At 41.4% G+C, this 21,422-nt stretch overlaps 1 protein-coding gene across 1 annotated transcript in view; it reads left to right on the forward strand.

Annotated features, from left to right (window-relative positions):
* The window catches only part of DNAH5 (dynein axonemal heavy chain 5), a 1,226,896-nt gene that overhangs the window by 483,609 nt on the left and 721,865 nt on the right, over nt 1–21,422 (forward strand). Inside the window, exon 17 of the mRNA XM_044065791.1 lies at nt 8,458–8,725. Within this exon, the coding sequence (XP_043921726.1) occupies nt 8,458–8,725 (268 nt within the window). The remainder of the gene's footprint in view (nt 1–8,457; nt 8,726–21,422) is intronic.

Consider the following 21,422-nt stretch of genomic DNA (forward strand, 5'->3'; position numbering starts at 1 on the left):
GTGTATGTGTTTAGAGTGACACTTTGTCACAGCATATTTAGCCCATAGTTTTTGTCAGTGCTTATTTAAATACTTTGTGTGTGTCTTTATTATATTGTAGTAGTTTTATACTTGATACTGTGTTGTTCATTATGGCTGACCAGGATAGGGATAAACATCCTAAGTCAGGTTTCAAAAATTGTCCAAAATGTGGACAGAAAATGTCTGTTACAGATAGCCATGTCAACTGTGTATACTGTTTGGGAGCATTGCACCTTCAGGAAAGTTGCTCTATTTGTCATTCCTTCTCTTCTAGGGTCCTTCAAGAGAGAAAGAGAAAGCTATTTGATAGAAGACTAGTTAAACAATCATTTCAGGAAGCTTTGAGTGACCAGGACAGGTCTAGTAAATCTTCAAAGTCTTCCAAGGCTTCTACTTCTTCGGAAGTTAAAAAAATTAAAGAAACCATTGACATCGGCTCCCCAGCCCTTGGAACCGAGCATCTTCTCTTTTCGGAGCCGGTCCCCAGTCCTGGAACTGGTATCCAAAGTGCCTAAATCGCCACTCCTGCAATCAGTACCTCCATCCATCCATTCATCTCAGTCCTCAGTAAGCCTTTCCGATTTGGATGTGGATTGTGTGGTGCAGAAGTTGTTACAGGCACCGGCGTTTGCTAAATTTTTATTGGCTCCAACCCAAATAGTTTCTGAACCGAAAACTGTTTTGCCATCTACTTCTTTTCCTCCTCCGAGCCATACTGGTCCTTCAGAGCCGGAGGAGTTGGACTTGATGATCTTTGAGCCTTCGGAGCCAATGCCTGTTCCAGTGTCTTCGGTCCCATTTACTCGGACATCCTCGGTGCCAATCGAGGAGTCTAGGAGCCGACACTCTCCAGTCGGGTCCGGCGAGGATAGTCGGACTGACTTGTCAGTTCCAACTTTGCCTCTCAGGGCTTAGGCTCAGATGAGCTCAGCTCCTACCTCTGGTTCGAAGCCCACTGTCCCGGTGCCGGGGGGGGGGGTCGACAGTTTCCTCAGATCCATCAGTTTCTTCTCATCAGAGCAGTGGTGCCTTCAAAGCCGTGGGGAGAGTTATGTCTCCTAAGACATCTACGACTTCACATCTGGCTACCTCCTCCCCAAAAGTGCCTGTGTCCACTTCTGCTTCACAGATCCTTTCTAAGCGTAGAGACCCAGAGCCTCAGGAAGCCCCATTGGGTGTCCCCTGCTCTTCCGAGACTTCACCAGAAGTTCCCACCGATGAGGTTCCCAGGAAGAATCTGTTAGAGGAAGCATTTAGACTTCCCACAGGAGTCTCTCACATCTGATACCGACTTGGATGAATCAGAAGGGTCCCCACGGTCTCCCTCTGAGGATATCTCATTTGCTGAGATATTAGCAATCCTTAGGCAGAGGGGTGGCTGGAAGTCCACCAACCCTACTGAAGATGAGTCGGTTCTCCCTCCACCTCTTGGGTGTCTCCGCCCTTTGATGAGCTTATGAAGCTGGTCTCATGAAGGGCGTGGGAGTCTCCGGACACCATGGAGCCTGTCCCCAGGAGGCCTAATAAATTTATTTCTGCCCCCCCAGGAAAAGTCCTTTCTTACCAAGGGAGTGTTAATTGATGCCATGGTGGTGGTGGCAGCCACCAAAAAGGAGATTTCGGAAACTTCTTCATCTATCCTTCCTCCTAACAGAGATTCTTGGATCATGGATAGATACAGGAAGCACACGTACAGTTCAGCGACTTTTGCACTGCGTTCATTGAACTATCTCACTCATTTTATGAGACTGCAAAGAGATGTCCTAAAAGAGCTTGGAGATGCTCTTCAGGGTACAGTAGCTGCAGGAGCTTCAGATAAAGTTGCATCCCAGCTTGCTGCCCTCAATTCCATAGTGAACTCGTCTATGCGCCTCATTTCATATGCATCTGATAGAGTGAGTAGGGACGTGGGTACAGGAATTGCTCTTAGGAGACACTCCTGGATGTGCTTGTGTTCCTTTGCGGAGCCCTTTAAGTCATCCTTTGTCAACACTCCTTTTGATGGCTCATCCCTTTTCGGGCACAATTTAAGGAAACTTTGACCAGGTGTGAACAGGAAGGAAAGACTCTGCCATCGGAGTCCATTTTTCCACCCCTACCAGACCCTACCCCAAGGGTCAAAGGGGAGGAAAGATGTGGTTCCGAAAAGCCCAAGGAGCCTTTCAGGACACATGTGGTGAACCCCCCCACCAGGGGCTGAGGAGGGCGCAATAATGGAAGACGCCGCCCTCATGGCAGAGGGGGTCCGCAAAACCAGGGTGACAGAGATCAGTTCTTTGGGAAGCCCTACCAGCACTCCTGAAAGGAGGCCTGACTGTTCTACTCTGGAGGCAGTCAGGGGTCACTTATCTTTGTATCCAGATGCCTGGCTCAAAATAACAAATGTCAACTGGGTACACAGTATCATTTCCAGAGGATATTTCATTCCTTTCCACCCCCTCCATTGACATCAAAAATCCCGGACATTCCACCCAGTTACAGGGAACGGGCAACAGTAGAGGTCCAAACGTTTCTAAGAAAAAGAGTCATCCAACCAGTCCCAGCAGACCAGATAGGATCTGGAACTTACTCAAGATTCTTTTTAGTTCCAAAAAGGACAGGGGACTGGAGACCTATTTGGGACCTCAGCAGACTAAACAGATCTGTCAAGAAAGAGAAGTTCCGGAAGGTCACGATTCAGTCGATACTTCCCTTCTTAGAGAAAGACAATTGAATGTGCTTGATAGATCTCCAGGATGTGTACTACCATATAAAAAATGGCCAGACCATCCAGGGATCATTTGTGCTTCCGGCTGGGAGCCAATTATTACCAGTTTCGAGCCCTGCCCTTTGGTCTCACTACAGCCCCCAGAGTGTTCACCAAATGTATGGCAGTGGTTACGGCTCACCTGAGGCATTTAGGATTACAAGTGTTTCTGTACCTAGACAATTGGCTCCTCACCGCCACAACCAGTCATCAGCATATACAAGCCAGGGACACCACTCTTTCTCTCTGCAGTCATCTGGGTATTACAATAAATTCAGAAAAATCTGCCTTGTTGCCATTGCAAAATATCATTTTTATCAGAGCAGAATTGGACACCACCACCACCACTTTGAGATTTCTAGCAGAAAGAGTCTTACTACTCCATCAGCAGGTTTGCAATATTATATCCAAAGACAAGGCTCCAGCATCAGAAGTACTAAAACAGTTAGGCATGATGGCAGCTGCAATATTAGCAATACCATTGGGTCGCATGCACATGCGGATTCTGCAGTGGCTGTTATTCACTCGATGGTCTTACTAAGAGCTTCCAACGTCTCATCTCATAATGATTACAAACACATGCAAAAAGGATCTTCAGTGGTGGTTGACCTCTCTTCATGTAACAATAGGTCGTCCTTTTGTTCTGCCCCCACCAGCGGCCACAGTGACCACAGATACTTCCCTGGTAGGGGGGGCATTTTCAGGGAAGAACAACCCAAGGCACATGGACCAAACAGGAGAAACATCTGCATATCAATGTCCTGAAGATGAGAGTGGTACTTTTAGCGTTGCAGTACCTCCAGGATTCTCCTTCTCTGAGAACTATTGTGATTCAGACAGACAACATATCAGTGGTCTGGTACTTGACCAAACAAGGAGGAACCAGGTCCTACCCCCTTTGCCCTAAGAGTATGGCAGTGGGCTACATCCACCCAGCACTTTCTGTTATCAATGCACATCCCAGGGAAATCCAACATGATAGTAGACAAACTGAGAAGAGCAATTTTGTTGCCTCATGAGTGGTCCCTCAAGAAAGAAATAGCAGACATAATTTTCTGCAGGTGAGGCCAGCTTTGATGCAACCTTTTTGCCAACCACATGAACATGAAATGCAGAAGATACTTTGCTCTGATTCCCCCTCCAGGAGAAACCCCAAGGGACACACTCGTACACGATTGGCCTCCGGATCTCCACTATGCTTTCCCACCAATTTCCTTGATACCAAAAGTATTACAGAAAGCAAAAGCCCTGGGAAGGACCATCATACTAATAGCCCCTCATTGGCCTCATCATATTTGGTTCCCCTTCCTTTGACTTCATCAATTGGAAGACCCTTGGATTCTGGACCCAGTTCCAGATCTTCTGACACATTCGTCGGGGGATCTTCATCCCTGTCTTCAGTCCCTGAAATTGACAGCTTGGCTGCTCCAATTCCCAACATAGCCAGGTTCCATAACCACTCTAATGAAATGCAGCAGATTCTGATCTCATAAATCCTCTACTAGGAAGCTATATCTTAGCAAATGGAACAGATTTTCTATATGGGCCTCTCAAAATAACATCGATCCCTACCAAGCCCCTATTACCTCCATATTAGAGTTCTTGATTATGCTTTTCAATAAAGGGGCTGCAGCAGCAACAGTTCAGGTTCAACTTGCTGCTCTCTCTAATTTTCACCTTGGCTTTGAAGGATTGAACATAATGTCACACAAACTATCCAAAGCCTTTCTCAAAGGGACTTTTCATCTCGGACCACTTATACCCCTTGGAATCTAAATTTTATGCTTTCATGCATTATTCTCCCACCTTTTGAACCAGCTTCCTCTTGCAATTGAAATTTTTATCATGGAAGACTATCTTTTTAGTAGCCATCACTTCTGCCCGTAGAGTGTCAGTGCTTCAGGCCTTATCCATAAAGCCTCCTTATTTAATTTTCCATGCTGACAGAGTCCCCCAATGAACAAATCCTTCATTCTTGCCCAAAGTTTGTACTGAAACTAATCTGAACCAGATTATAGATTTGCCAGTGGTCTTTCCCAAACACAGCAACAACTTAGAGTATATGCTGCACAAGCTTGATGTTCATAGACAACTCAGATTTTACTTGGCTAGAACAAAAGATTTCAGAAAATCAGAATAGCTTTTCGTTTCCTTTTCAGATTCCAGAAAAGGTATGCCAGTGGCAAAAACAACTCTGTCTAAGTGGTTATCTGATTGTATCACATTTGCTTATTCAGCTGTTAATATGCCCTTACAACACAAAATTAAGGCTCATTCTACCAGAGCAGTGTCCACATCTTTTGCTTTTTCTGTTAGGCTTCCTATAGACAACATTTGTGCAGCAGCCACTTGGTCAAGACCTCATACCTTTATCACTCATTACAGAGTTGACAAGGCCTCCAGGGACAGGGCCTTCTTTGGGTCTGCTGTCCTGAAAAACACTCCCATGAGCCACCCGAGAAAGATGGTGCCTGGGACGCTACCCATCTGTAAGAATGAATGGTGAGATAGAACAACTTCACATAAATAAGTTATGTACTCACCATAATATTCCATGTGAGTTGTTCGTCTTGCCTTCATTCTTACTACCCACCCTCCTACCCCCTCCAGGGTTTTTCGAGAACTGTGATACTAGATTCTTCCTGGTTGCTCACTCCTTCTATAGCTTTCTCCTAAGAGTGATAGAATGACATATGGTATTATTATTATATGCAGCAAACAAGATCTGAGGTAACTCCAGGTGCATCATGGGATAGGTACTTGGCCTCGAGCTGTCTGAAGATCTCGAGCTTTGTAGTAGGCCAACTCAGCTCCAAACCCATCTGTAAGAATGAAAGCGAGATGAACAACTCACATGGAATGTTATGGTGAGTACATAACTTCTTTTTTCTTTTACTCTGACTCTATCTGATTGTCTGGCTTGTTTACAGACAGTTTTTGTCACTGCAGCTCCATAGGATAGTGTCTGTGCTGCTTTTGTATTTACATGTTTCCAAAGTGGACGGAACAGTCTAAAATGTGCTGCTGTAGCACTGAGCAAATAGACATAATTTTGTGTTTATTCGGATCTACTTCATATGTTCGACATTTCAGAATGTCGACATTCAAATGGCCGAGACCATACGATTGACATTCGAAATGTCAACCATAGAATAAAAAAATAAAAAACACAGAAAAACTTACCTTCATGCTGCTAGCAGGGGGGCTATGCCCACCTGCACCCCCCGGGAGGCTCCGCCCCCACACCCATCGGAATTTAAGTATATCAATTCTGCACTGTACGGAGGTGCTGGTTTTGCATGACCGACATTTCAAATGTCGATCATATGGTCATTCTGAAATGCCGACCATGTGAAGGGAACCTGTTTATTCATACCTTGAGCAGATGATATGAAGTTCTTTGTGTTCCTGTGTCTTCCATGATGGGGGGCTATTGCATTCTCAGGGAGTATTATCTGCTTAATAAAAAACAAACAAACAAATGAAAATAAGCAGATGGCATCAGTTAGCTAATATTTTGTCAAACAAATGTTGCTATTAACATCAACTTGCTGTTCCTTTAAGAGTATCCAAATAGTGATCAAGTATGCTGTACACCGATAATACTCAGCAGAAGTTGCAATTGTTTTTACTGTTTTATATCCAAAATAAACACATGTATTCTTTCCATTTCCTGTATACTTCCATTCCCTCATTGCCTCTGTGAAATTGTGATTTATTTCTGGGTGTCAATCCCCAACACACACACACACACACACACACACACACACACACACACACACACACACACACACACACACACACACACACACACTGTGAGAATAGCCTTAGGAGGATTCAAGGTGTAGTGCTTGGGAACAAGGTGAAAGTGACTGAGCACTTATTCTGCCATATGTTAAATACTTCATTTTCTTTTTTTATTGTTTTGCCCCTTTGCCTGCTGGCTATCTAGCCTCCACTCATTTAGACATTTCAGCATCTGGATGACAAGGCTGTCATTCAGACAACAAAGATTGTGTTTTTTGCTCTTGCCATTTTTATTAACAAAGTAGTGACTCCTCTGGTTGTGAAGTGAGTACTTCTATCTCTGTAAGGACTGCATGTGCCCCTTTGTTGGAACAAGTGTATACCTCCAGATAAGTGAAGAGCTAGCACCAAATTGCATTGGCACCCTGCATCATGACAAACCTTCACTCTACAGCTGAAACTTTGTAATTTGAGCAGTGGTGTGAGCCAGGTGAGAACCACCATCTCCATTTCTCCCCCAAATGCAGACCCATCCTTCCTGACTGTGCCATCAAGTACTTGAGCTGCTGTCAGATCACCTAGGCCATAGTCAGGATTTTATGTCACTAAGCCACTGTCAGGTTCAATAATTTCTTTTCTTTTCTTCTATCACAACGAGAGAAATGACGTATGGTTTTCTGTGAACAGGAGCAATTACATTACCACTACTTCCCCACAATATCTCCAGCACCATCATTCACAGTGTTAGCACCACACCTCTGGACTCCTCTGAATGATATTAGTGTCACGAGAATCCTCCATCACTCCCATTCCATTGAGATATAGTGGCTACATGCCTGAACCTTCTCTAACAGAACAACTGACAGCTTGGATATCATCTTCTTAATTGGTAATAAAGACAATGCTTTTTCACTGCAGTAGTGGCTTGGCAGTTGCTGTTGTTTTCAGCTGTACTGGGGAGGATATCCCCACTAGATTACATCTTAGCTGTTATTTCTGTTGTGGTACTGACAAAGACTGTGAATTGTGGATTTTCCACAGAAAGGGTTTTCCAAGGCCAGGAATCAGAAGTGATATTGCAGAAAAATGTTACTGTTTAAAAAAAATAGTGCATTCTTTTTCTTGCATATAGTACAACCAAATGTGAATCATATTTTGCTAGATCTGTTTCCTTCAAAAAGGTTTTATACAAACAAGAATCAAAAATATAAACTGAATCAAGTTACAATTGTGTGTTGTATCTACAGAAAAAAAATGCTATGGTTGTACAAGTTGGGCATTCTTGTTCTTGTATATAGTACAGAAAAAAGCTTCCAGAGGAATTTGGGAGTGGAAATAAACTTAAATTAGATACTGGTTCATATGGTGAATATAGATTTGATCCCAACAACCTTCTGTTGCATGCTGTACTTAGCAATATGTCAGCTTCCCTTTTCAGCTGTCACCCATGAAAAAGCTGATGTATTAATGAAGCTTTGTTTACTTAAGAAAGGCAAAGTCTGAATAAAGCTCTCATTGTGTCTTAATAGAAAGTGTGTAGCCTTTTGTTTCTGTCAGAAGAAGAAATCTGTCCACCTGGAAGTATGTCTTAAAGGAAGTGAGCTTTACATAACAATTATATACTTGAGTCCTGGAACTGATTTCGAAGAGCCTCTTCTTGCATTTTTGTTCCAGTGAAGCTTTGCCAACATAGAACTAAACCATGGATGTTATGGGCCTTACTGGGATGTCTAAGCACTATAAACAAATGTGTAAAAAATGTAACAATAGTAGCAAAGATAAGGATATAACACCATGAGCAGCCAGATATATGAAACATGCCGTCAGATAAATATTTTGATGAATTATGTACTTTGCTTATTTGTAAAATATGAAGAATGATTGGTTTGCATGAAAACTTCAGTACTTTTCAGTCTCATTTTGTTTTCAATACATCATTCCAGGTTTCCAATCTTTTTGCTCGTGATGAAATTGATGAAATTACTAGTGATCTTGTTCCCATCATGAAGAAGGAGCACCCTCGGAGACCACCGACCAATGAAAACTTGTATGAGTACTTTATGACAAGGGTTCGTCAGAATCTTCATGTAGTGCTTTGTTTCTCTCCAGTAGGAGAAAAGTTCCGGAATAGAGCTCTCAAATTCCCAGCACTTATTTCGGGTTGCACCATGGACTGGTTTAGCCGATGGCCCAAAGATGCCCTTATTGCAGGTGAATATGTTTATTTTTTTCCCTTTTATTACTTTACTGATTGAGAATGCTTCACTGATTGATTCATGTAAAGATGTTTATATTACCATCAGTGCTACACCCTATAAGAGAAGAAGAAGACATATAATTACAAAAAAGTTTAATAACATCTTCAAAAAGAATGTACTTACACTGTATAAACTGTTGTTATATTTTAAAATTATTTCATGTATTGTAGAATTTATATATAAAGTAGCTGCATAGCCACTGCAGCAGTGTGAATTTTATTAGGTTTTACTGTAAGTTTTACACTGTAGAAAGTAACAAAATTAGGAATATTTGATGATGACTAAAAAAAATGCAATATTGTCATGAAATACTATTGTACTGTCAGCAACAAGAATTATGAAAATGGCATAAAAGGTAAACAGTAATACATAACTAGGCATTTAGGTACTAAGGTTCACTATTTCTCTAGCCTGAATGCCTTTATACCATTGTGTATATGAATATTTGGCACCTCCATCACCTGATCGTGTTTTGTTGGGTTAATAATATGGGCTGTATTTAAGAACATGTGTTAGATTACAAAACAAATGTTTCAGTACTTTCAGATAAAATAATAATGCATGCCAGCAAGCTACTTGTAACTAAAGTCTGCGTCATGTACATCAGACCAGTTTAAATACAACTGTAATGTACACATTTTCTTTTTAGCCTATTTAATTGCAAAAAGTCATATGAAACATTTTCAAACTGATGACATACACCGTGCTACAGAGCTAATAACTTATGAGTTCAAAAGGCATATTTCCCATATGCTAGCATAGCTAGCTGTAATTCTGTAAAGAATTATATATGATTTCAATATCAAACTGATTTGTACAGATACTTTTGTTAAAAATGTATTTGTAAAGCCGCTTGTGTTAAAAGTGTATCAGCAGTAAGTCCTTCTGGACAGAAAATAAATATGCATATATGTCAGGCTGTATTGTTGTAACTGTTGAAATGTATACATTTTAACAGAGAATACTGGAAGGGAATAGGTTAAGCTCTGTCCAGGTAACCTTAAGAAACATAGCCTGAAATTAAAAGACTTGGTTTAGTCCATAAAAATTCTATCTCACAGGTCTGAATACAGTCAGAGATGCAATGTCTATGAGAAGCTTTTCTACAGGAAGGGTAGAAGTGTTGGAATTGTTTTGTACCTTTCAAATGCTGTATTACAGCTTTAACTAAACTTCTGTGTGTGCATTGTGACACATCTGTGCCAAATATTGGCTCAATATTTAGTGAGGGGAGTAGTGTGGAAACTACGGAGTCAGGTGATCAGATGTGATGTCATTCTGTAGCAAGCTTTTAAATTGTATTTACATACTAGTGAGAGATGTCTCAGTGGCACTCAGCACTCTGTTCTTGGAACTGACACAAGACACTCATTCACCTTCATCTTGCCTTGCTTTAGGAAGTAACTAGGGAAACCATATTTTTTAGTCAGTTAGGAAAATATAGTGAGATTAGCTAAAAGTTGTTTTTTTCTGTATCTATCTGAGTCTTCCCATCTGTGTTTTTTATTTTTCCTGTGTTTGAAACTTTGGTGTTTATTGTAAATAGATATTCATTATTTTCATGTTTCCTATTTTATTATTTATTATTAAATAATTCTATACATTTCATTGTGGCTGGTCTTTTAGAAAATATTTAGCCTTCAAGAGTAATTGTATTTATTTAGGGGGCATTGTGGCTCCACATTCCTGAAAGTCTTGCTGCTTGGCTTGGAAACTCTACCATTTGTATAAGTAGTAACTTTACTAAGAGTAATTGGGTACCCTGGTAAGAGCCTTAATGTGGCTGGCTGGTGGCAGTGAATCTACCTTATAGTCTGGGTGGAGGTGGCAAAGCGAATAAGCTGCCAGCCTTTCCCAGGTGTGTGTGTGTGTGTGTGTGTGTGTTTGTGTGTTTACATGGGCTACCTCACAAAATGTATTTGGGCATTCAAATTCATAGCCACTTTCATGATATTAACACAACATGAAATCCCTCATCAGGACTGTACAGAGGGTTGTGGGTGCACCTGCCTTTTTATCCCACATCAAAGACATTAAGATGTTTGTCCTTTAGAAACTTTTTTCTTTCCAGGTATATTCTAAGTCTGATCCAGCACCTTTGTACATAAACGTTACAACAGTTGATTTTATTATATGTTTAGAATAAGACCCATCCAAGGTTAACAAGAAGCAAGAAAAATAGGTAATGTCCCATAAGATGTATGGGGAGTTGAGTTACTGGACTGTAGGTATACCTTGTATTCTGATCTAGTTTACTACATTGCAACTTTGACTAAACTCAAATCCTTATGGGTCCTTTCTGAGATATATGTAATCTCACAGCTTCGCAATCAGTTATCCACCAAAGAGAGGCAGAAAGTATGAGATCCAAGAGGTTTTGGCATCAAATTAAGGCATCAGTAATCTAGAAAGGGTTATTGGAAAATATATTGAGTCATCAGGACTCTATTTGGAGAACCAATAGTATGTGTATGAATGGCCAATCAGTAATGTGGTGAGATTTGGATTCATGGAGATGTATATTTGAGCAACTTGCCCAGATTAGATTACAGTGTTAAAACCCTGCTTTGTAATGGTGCCAGTATTTATAGTTATATAGTCTTAAGTAGGGGCAGTGCAAGGTGAGGCACTACTGAACTGGGTAAGTAAAGTTGATAACCAACCAAGCCAAACCCGCATATTTTAGCCCCCGTAAATCAAGATTTGGATGATTGTATTCAAACCATTTTTGAGAAGGATGGGTCCAGATGGTTATCTTTCCTGGGCTCAAAGATAGATTAGTCGAATTGTAAACATAGCTGTCAACCTGTTAGAGCAAGAAATCTGGACAAAGCTTAAAATAATGGGGAGACAAAGGGCCAAAATAGGGACAAATTTTAAATATTGCTCTTTTAAATTTAGAAAATTGCTATAATGACAAGATTTGTGTTAGCATGCATTTTCTGAAGGATATGAGGTATGAAACTCAAATATGTGTCATGATTTAGTGACTTCAATCCTCAGTGATATGCCAGAAAAACAGAACTTTTATGATGAACAGACCAAAAATATGAGGCCAAAATCTGAACAGTTGACAGATGTGCCTAAAAGGTTATAGCTACCTTGTCTTCTCTCTGGTTTGCTACCCATCCAGTTTATTTCACACATTTTAGAAAGCTACATTTTTGGCAGATTACTCCAGTGCAGTTAAAACATAGAAGTCTAGGTGATAGGAAAGGCTGGAGGTATGCAAAGGTAAAGGCTGATTATATAAACCTTATGGTCCTGTGAGTGGGGTTTATGGATAAAAATTAATTCCACAGCATGCTATGCCCTAAGGAAGAATATAACATTGGTAATGGATCAAAGTGTCTGGATTTTGGGCATTACTTTACAACTCTCAGAACTATAAAGGCTGGAAAAGAAATGGCTACTTCAGATGCAAATGCTTGTTATAGCTGTAATTTTTCAGTATAATGGAACTTTCTGACCAAGGACATTAATGCACATTGACATTGTTATGTTAATTGATTGTGTACAGTTGCAATGTCTGATCGTTACTATAGGTCAGTGATATTGAAACTTTTGAGTTTGGTGTGTCAAAAGCTTCTGGCACAAAATAATTCAGTGCCCATTGCATGAGCAACGAATGCAAAAGCAGTCTCTTTGGTAACTCCCAAAACACCGTGGCATGTGTCATCATTGTCACGTGTGTCATAGGTTCACCATCACTGCTGTAGGTCTTTAAATGAATCTTGGTGCATCTTTGTTGGCAGAGAGCAATTTAATATTGTACTTATATGGTTTGGATGATGTACTATGTGTTATTGCTCAATAAAGTTGTCGTCTGCATAATTAAAAAAAAAAAAAGTTTCACTGCCCTCCTTTACCTGCTGCCATTATTTTGCTTCCATTATACCTGTAGCTTATTCCTTGTCCCAAATCCAGTATTTGTCAAACTGTATGTTTTAATCATTCTTCTCCCTACATTACTGGTTGCCTCTTATGTTCTACACATGCTTTAGGTATATTAGTACAAAACTATGCAGTTAAAAAATAAAAAAAAAACATAAAACAGGATCGTTACATTGTACACGTCTAAAGCTGGTGCTGTATATTAGAATATGCTCTTTATCATAAATAAGTTGTAAAAAGTTCTTATATGAAATTGCCATGTAATTAGCATTAAAAACATTGAATCTTGTACACAGTTTATGTAACACTGAGAGATTATAGTACAGTACTGTCCCTTTTAATCTTGTAAATATTCAGAAACTTTACCTCATTTCTGAAACTTAGAAGAAGCATAATCCCAAGTTAATAAAAAAAAAAAACCTTTCCCTTTTTCTTCTATTTGCCTATTTGTATTTTTGCTAAACTGCTTCTGAATGCTTGAACAAGGTTAACCTTTTCAGCATGATCATTATACATGCACGCTATTATAAAATACTGTGCCCATTCCAAGTGTTACCAGGTAGAAAAACCTCTCATCTCCAACTGCCCAAGTTTGCTTTATGTTTCAGCCACTAACTACTTAACTAGGTGATTTGAACACGTTTGCTGTATGGGTTGATTCTTCATTTGAGCCAAAGTTCTCTAAATGCGTCTTTATTCCAATACTTTACACTCATCCTTATCTGTGTCTTCCATTCTTCCAGGGACATCTTGACCCAATGCTCTTTACTAGTTGCTCTTCTATTTAGCCACATCAGAATCCATGTCTTCTAGTCCTCCATCCTTTTATAGCTTACCTTTGGTCAGAGAGTCGCTCCAGGTTTCCTTCACGTTGTCATATATTAAAATTCTTGTTTCTAACATCATTTTCTAGCTAGCAAGCTACAACAGTGTGTGTGTGTGTCTCCTCCTTACTGTCTTTACAGTGCATGCTTCAGCTGTTTGACTCACCCTGTCTCTTCTTCAGTGCTCCCACAAAATAGTCACAGTTTGCATATCCCTTCATTTAACTGCCCTACCAGAGATGCTTCTTCCACCAGATAATGTGGACAACGTGTTCCTTCTTAATGCTAGGATTTAGCAAAGTTATAACTGTCTTGGGCTATTCTCCAGGCATGTTGTTTCTGAACCAAAGCCCAGTACACATTCCCCATACTAAGAGGACAACTCCTGTAGTCTGTAGTGTTTGATTAAGAAATGTTCTAGTAAGGAGATCCTATCTCTTCCTTAGATATACTTTCGTAGGCCAAACAACTGTAGATTTGCTTTGTGCCCAAACTTGTGTAGGACTTTTAGGTTTTCAGCAAGAACTGAATTCCCCTGATACAGCTAAGAATGTAATCTCTCTTCCGCCTCCACTTCTTTTCTCATGGCCTGTAGTTGCTCTTCTTTATCTGGTACACTGTTTTTACTTCAAAATACTGCATTTTGAACCACAGAAAAATATCTTTGTAGCAAACAGTGAATCCTGTGTCCTCTATTTTTGCGTTATTCAAAGCTGTCACTCCTGTCCTGTAGTCTGTACATTTCTAACAAGGTACTGTGGTGCTGCTATTAGGAAGGATTATATTTCATCCTTGGGGACAACACTAAATCTCAAAAACCACAGCAGAATGTTTTTTAGAATTTTATAACCAAATTTGTTTTACTTGCTACATTTGCCTTAGGCATCCATACCCAGATGAACCAGGAGTCAATCATTTCTAAACCTGGACACAGTAATTGCCATTATTACTTGGCTCCATCTGTGTTAAGTGTACAGCATTCTGTAGCTAGTGAACGATGCTCCCTTGCATGGGTGTGAAATTAAATTATTTTCTTTATTTAGGATACATTTTAGTAGCAAACGTATTATGTGAGGAACTCTGAATGATTGAGTGAGACATATTCTGGATTTGGAATTGGAATATTTTCTGCCAGTAGAGAGCATCTAATCTCAGGTGTAATTTGACAGTTTAACATATAACCTTAGGAGATCAGAAATCTTCCAAGTTTGTAGCTTGTTTTTGTCTGAATTATAACCTTATGAATTGCTAATTTGTATGGTAGTTGAAGAAAAATAACTTCTTGAACCAAATGTATATACAGACATTAAAGTTTAATCAATCATACAAGGATACATGCAGGGGCATTATAAGTCACTGAGGGTGCAAAGCAACGTTTCTGGTTTCACTGCTTTTAAGAAAATCAAATTAGTAGAATTGAGTGTGGTTGCCAACACTGAATATCCAATGAGATGTCATTAGCAAACACTGTAAAGAGAATAAGGAACAGCACAGAGCCCTTAGGGGTACACCTGATATAGGTGTTCTAGAATCAGAGAGAGAGAAGATATAATTCATGTAGAAAAAATATTTTACCTGTGGATAAGCTGCAAAACTAGGCAAGGTAGCCATTGCAAAATATTTTCCCTCAAATATCTGGAGAGTAGGAGTGAGCATTTAGTTCCATTAAAGACCTTCTTTGAAGACCTTTGAAGAAGGTAGCAGTCAGGTGGCCCTTATATATCAGTAGCAGATGTAGTGCAATGAGCGTATGGAAGCCATTTCTGGAGCAGTATCATGAGTGGCTGCATACACTGTATTTGTCAACACTGTAATATCTAGGTGCACAATCCTCACCAAGTTCTTTGCATTAACATGAAGACTGGAAATAGAGCAATCATTTAGCAGGATGAACCAGTGACATGGTAATCATGGTAATTTGTTTCCAGCAAATATTTTCCTGAATTCTACCCCTTAACTATTTGGCTTTCTAAGGAGTGGTACCTCTTTTTAAGATAAGACATGGCCTTAGTAATTATTACTGCAATCCTGCATGGCCATTTTATTTCTAGGCAGATGTATTTATTTATTTATTTTACATTTGTTGACTGGGATAGTTCGACTGGATACATGTCCATTTTCAGCAGAGGCCTGTGGAGAAAAGCTCCACATAAAACAAAACTGAGACAGTTAATACATATCAAAGTTTTTAAACACAGGAAACATATAAAAAAATATAAGCACAGGATACAAACAGATAACATCTTCCAATATGATTGTACAGACATGCATATGTAATTTAGCATGGGTAGATAGCTAAAAAGCAGATTAGGAAGGAACACTTATTTTAGTGGCGGTGCTAATCAGGTTTTGAGCAAGGGCAGAGCCAGTGTGATTTAAAGTAATTTTTGAGGCCTTTTTTAAATAGGGGTAGTGAAGTTTCCTTGGTAAGGTTAGCAGGAAGTAGATTCCAAGTTTTACCAATTGAGTTGGCAAACAGAGCATCTCCTGCAGAGTTGTTGGATTTTTGGGTTAGTACCATTAGTTTATTAGATCGGCCGTGGTGGTGCAGTGGTTAGTGTTGTTGCCTCACAGCAAGAGGTTCTCCCGTTCGATTCTCGGCTGGAGTGCCTTCTGTGTAGAGTCTGCGTGTCCTGTCCACAGTCAAGTGACATTTAAAGACATGCAGGTAGGTACATGCGTGAATGGGTGAAACTTCTGTGAAGGTTGGGCGTCGGGCCAGCAACTCGGCACTGTAAAAATCCACTGCCAATCATTAGCGGACCAGAGTTTCACTGTGGCGACCCCTAACTGGGAAAAGCCGAAAGACATTACTTTTTTACCATAAGTTTATTAGATGAGTGTAATGGCCTGAGGGCACTATGGGGGCTGATAATGTTTTTAAGGGCAGGGGTGTTTTCAGGTTGGTGTAGGACTTTGTGTGCTACTATAAGCTGGTTGAACTGCAGAAGGGTAGGAAATTCTAGCCATCCTAGAGCTTTTAGGTTTTGACAATGAATGAATATGCCTTACCAGTAGCAAATCTAGCTATGTGGTTGTAACAGCAGGATAATTTGTTGAGATCGGTTTTGGACAGGTTGGTAAGTACATGGAAGGTATATATAGGGGTAGAGAGAAGATGGGAGCACGCAATAGCCACCCTAGCAAGAGGGGTGAGGAAAGGATTGAGCTTGTACAGGGAGCCAAGTTTTTTGTTAATGGACTTAACAGTATGGTTAACATGCGTATCAAATTTAAGGTTGTTGTCTGTTAATGCATCTAGAAGCTTAGTTTGGTCATCTGGGGAGATAATGGTGTCATTCTTAGATTTAATGGTGAAGAATGGAGGAGAGCACCTGTGGGTAGGGTGGAAAGCAGCAGTTCGGTTTTGTTAGGATTTAGGAGCAACCGGCGATTAGCTAGCCAGTTTTCTACAGTGTTGAAAATATTCTGGGTTAGGGACAGTAGGTGCATTGGAGAGGAGACAGAACATATCAAAGTTGCGTCATCAGCATATTGGATGCAAGTTGCTTTTGGGATGGTTGCGTGAAGATCTTTAATAAAGATTGAGAAAAGAAGGGGGCCTAGTATGGAGCCCTATGGGACTCCTAGGGTTATAGGCAGATGGGTTGACAGCTTATTCTGCCATATGACAGTCTGCTGTCTACCAAGTAGGTAGGACTGAAACCACTGGTATAGCATGATGGTCTAAACCGATGGATTCCAGGGTACTGAGCAGTAGCTGATGATTGACCATATCAAAGGCCTTTGAAAGATCTAGAAAGAGTGCTGAGGATAGTTTGTTGTTATTACGATTAAGATTGATGACATTAGAGAAAGATAGGAGAGCAGTGGTGGTACTGTGGAATGGCCTAAAGCCATGCTGAGAGTCAGCTAGTAGTTTGTTTTGAGTAAGATAGTGCATAAGTTGTTTATGGATGCATTTTTCCATGATTTTAGCTAGTCGTGGCAGCATGGCTATAGGTCTAAAGTTAGACAGCTTTATGGAACTACCTCCTTTATGGAGAGGTATTACATATGACATTTTCCATATTGACGGGATGGTTACCTCAGAAATGGATTTGTTAATCAGGATAGAAATGGGGAGTGCTATGGTGTCCGCAGCTTTTTGCAGATATGATCTGATGTATTTCTTGATTTTTCATATTTAGGAAGATATGATGTATTTCTTGATTATTTCTTCTCAAGTTTAGGTAAATGTGTTGCATCGTCTGATTGTTATTTGTTGTACAGTGACTCCAGGGTTTATCCCTAGCTTAAGTCCTTCATTTAGCAATGGACAGTTGAAGTCTCTAACTCTAACTGTGGCTATTGGAAAAATTCAGTAAGAGCAGAGATAACACTGTTTTAATTATTTAATAGATCTGGTGTTTGTAGTAGTCTCAGGTGTAACTTGACAGTTTAACATTTATTCTTAGGAGATCAGAAACCTTCAAAGTTTTATAGCTTGTTTTTGTCTGAATTATAATTTTATGAATGACTAATTTGTGTGCTTGTTTTACTGCTAATAGTTTTATATAGCCTGTCCAGGTATCACTGTATGTAGGTGGTGTTACTGCGTTAATCTCTTGTGTTTTCAATAGCACAGGTCATTGCAGCTATTACCTATTTTCACGTAATTAGATTTTTTTCTGTGAACTGCTGTGTTACATATACAACCTGTTTTATGTAGCTCTCTTTTTATTTATCATTTTGCTTACTCAGTATGGTAGAATGACGGTTTGTTTGTTTATTTAATTATTTATTTAGGGATTATTTATTTCACTCAAATCTTTCGGTTTTATGACATTTTGAAATTTATACATTTTCATTTGCATTGATAAATTTATTAAGGCTTGATAATATCTATATGAAACACAGTTTTTGTCTCATTGGGAATGCTGGAACTCTGTCAGTGGCCAATTAGATGCATAAATTATTATAAAACCCCAGCTTGCTATCTTACTGAGAACGTCAACATCTGAGTTTAAAATATTTTTTTTGTTCCCATAACTATTATCAGTGCTTTCCCTGAAATGATAAACATAGCTACTTGTAGTTGTTCATATAGGCAACCTAATGTTTCATTTGATATGATAGCAATTGTTTTGATAGTAAATTTAATATTCATTTGTGTTCCAGTGGCGCTCAGTTAGGTAAATGTATGTTTTTCTGTGACAGTGCTTTTAAGAAGATAATTTATTTGGAAGTACTTCAAAATACCAGAACTATCTTGTTGAATTAACTGTATCTGAATTAGAATGTGCATTTCATTTTCAAATACAAGATTGGGTGATGTTATGTGATCCTATCTCGCCTACATTCTGACTAATGGGTTCGGAGCCGATCCCTCGGCTCCGACTCGGCACGCTTATGCCAAAGAGCGAAGTCTCTTATTGGCTGAGCTTACTATATCCCAGGATGCACCACTACCAGTCCCCCAGATCTCGTTTGCCGCTAACAAGTGAAGACGTGGTCTCGAGCTGGCTGAGCTAAGTAGTGATTAATTTCACTAGTTTTTCTGTCAGGAATTCTATTTTTCTTCAACAAAAGCTGTTTTAACAGCTATTCTTGTGTTTAGAGTGAGTTTGGTGAAGTTTACTTAGTAAATTCTTGTGTTGTGAGTGTTGACTAGGAGTACCTCTTGTGTGTAAAGGCCTTTCCCGGTCTTTTTGATTGTAGGCGACTTCTGTTTTGTTAGGGATCTCGGATCCTTTATACTGTGGATAGTTTCTCTTTCTTATAAAGAAGGTCAAAGAAGAGAGAATTTCTTTCTTTCTAATTACAGTGTTTGTACTGTGTTTTGGGCTTTAATTCACCGGAATGTCTCAGGTACCTAGGCCTTCAGGCTTTAAAAAGTGCACCAAGTGCAACTTTAAAATGTCGATCACAGATGACCACTCTCTCTGTGTTTATTGTTTGGGTGCAAAGCATTTGCAGGAGTCCTGCAGCGTGTGTCACGTTTTTTCCTCGATGGTCCTCCAAGAGAGGAAAAATAAGCTCATATTAAAAGGTCTTGTAAAACCCTCCTTTGAAGAAGCTTTAGCATCCTCTCCTTCTCCCGCTAAAAAGAAAAGGGCGTCGGCTCCGACCAGTCCGTCGGATCCGACCGCCAAAAGACATAGGCAGGTTTCTCCTTCGGCTCCAAGGACTTCGGAGCCGAGGGCGGAACGGTCTGCCTCGATGCCACCAGTCTCGACTCCTCTGGCTTCGGAGCTGATGGCTGGGGCATCGAGAGGCGGGTCACCTTCGTCGGCTCCACTGGTCTCGGAGCCGACAAAGGTTGTCCGCTCAGACACTTCCTCCTCGGCGCCGAAGTCCTCCTCGGCACCGATGGAAACTAGTGTGGGTATTCCTTCGGCCGATAGTCATCGAGTCGCCTCGAGCCGGTCCCCTAGCCCCTTGGGGCCATTGGAGAGGCCATCTCGAACCCGCTCAGTATCCTCTAGGTCATCGAGGATGTCAGATTCGACATAGACAGGGTGCTCCAAAGACTGTTCCAGTCCCCAGTCTTTCAAAATTTGTTTCGCTCCGACCCAGTTGGCTTCGGAGCCGATGGCCCATGCCCATGTCATTGCCATTCCTCCTCTGACCGCTGCTCCGGCGGAGCAGGTGCTGTTGGAGCCGGTGGAGGTCTTAGGGTCGGCTCCGACCCTTACTCCAACCCCGGCCTTCGGGTCCGAGTTTGGTACACGGACTTCTTCGGCTGGACCTGGGGGTGATGTTTCGGGACCTATGCTGTCGGTTCCGAGCCTCCCCCTCGGTGCTTCGGCTGCGGGACTTCCGTCTGCTATCATGGCTCTGGGGACCGGACACTCCCAGGATTCTGGGGGTCCGGCTTTCAGAGCTATGAGGAGTGCCTTGGCCAAGTCTTCTTCGGCCATCTCTCCTGCTTTACCGCACCTTCCTGGGCGTGGAGACTGGGTCTTTGGCAGTTCCCCTGTCCTTAGGCAGCGGAGCCCCTGGGCCTGAGGTTACCCCCATTGGGGGTTCCCCTCCTCCTGAGGGTTCTTCAGAGTTGTCTTCAGAGGAACCCCCAAGGAAGAGATCGTGCAAGAGGAAGCACGTGGACTCCCCCGAGTCTATTACATCGGACACTGATCTTGATGATGCGGAGGGGCCCCAAGTCATCCTCGGATGATGTCTCATTTGCAGACATCTTAGAGATCCTCAAACAACGAGGCGGCTGGATATCCAAACCCCCCTCTGCTGATGAGTCAGTGCTCCTCAAGGCCTTTGGGGCTCAGCCCTCCGCCTCCTGGGTGTCTCCGCCCTTGACGAGCTCCTGGATTTAGTTTGTCGGAGGGCGTGGGAACATCCAGATACCGTGGAACCAGTCCCTTCTCGCCCTAACAAATTTTTGTCTGCCCCACCCGAGAAGGAGTTCCTCACTAAAGGCGTGGCTGTAGATGCCATGGTGGTGGCATCTGCTACACAACAGGACGTGGCAGAGGCTTCAACGTCCGTCCATCCTCCTAATAAGGAGTCTAGGAGCATGGACCGCACGGGAAGCGCACCCTGACTTCAGCGGCCTTTACTTTAAGGTCCCTGAATTATTTGGCACATTTTACCAGGCTTCAGAGGGATCTGGTCAAGGAGCTGTCAGATTCCTCTCAGGTAACCTACCTGAGCAGCTAGCCCAGTCGGTTAGCTCTCAGTTGGCTATCCTTGCTTCAATTTCTAACTCGTCCATGAGGCTCATTTCAGATGCGGCCGAAGGGGCGGTAGAGCGGCAGGCACAGGCGTGGCTCTCACGGAGACAGGCCTGGCTCCGTTGTGTCATTTTGGAGGCCTTCAAGTCTTCCTTCACGACGCTCCCTTTGATGGGTCCTCTTTATTTGGACCTAAGGTTAAAGACACTCTTACCCGCTGTGAGCAAGAAGGAAAAACTTTATCTGCCGTAGGTGCACGTTATTCCACTCCCTTTCGGCCTTATCCCAAGGCTAAAGGAGG

This window comes from Protopterus annectens, chromosome 3.part0, assembly GCF_019279795.1.
Source record: "Protopterus annectens isolate FY-2018-M chromosome 3.part0, PAN1.0, whole genome shotgun sequence".
NCBI lineage: Eukaryota > Metazoa > Chordata > Ceratodontiformes > Protopteridae > Protopterus > Protopterus annectens.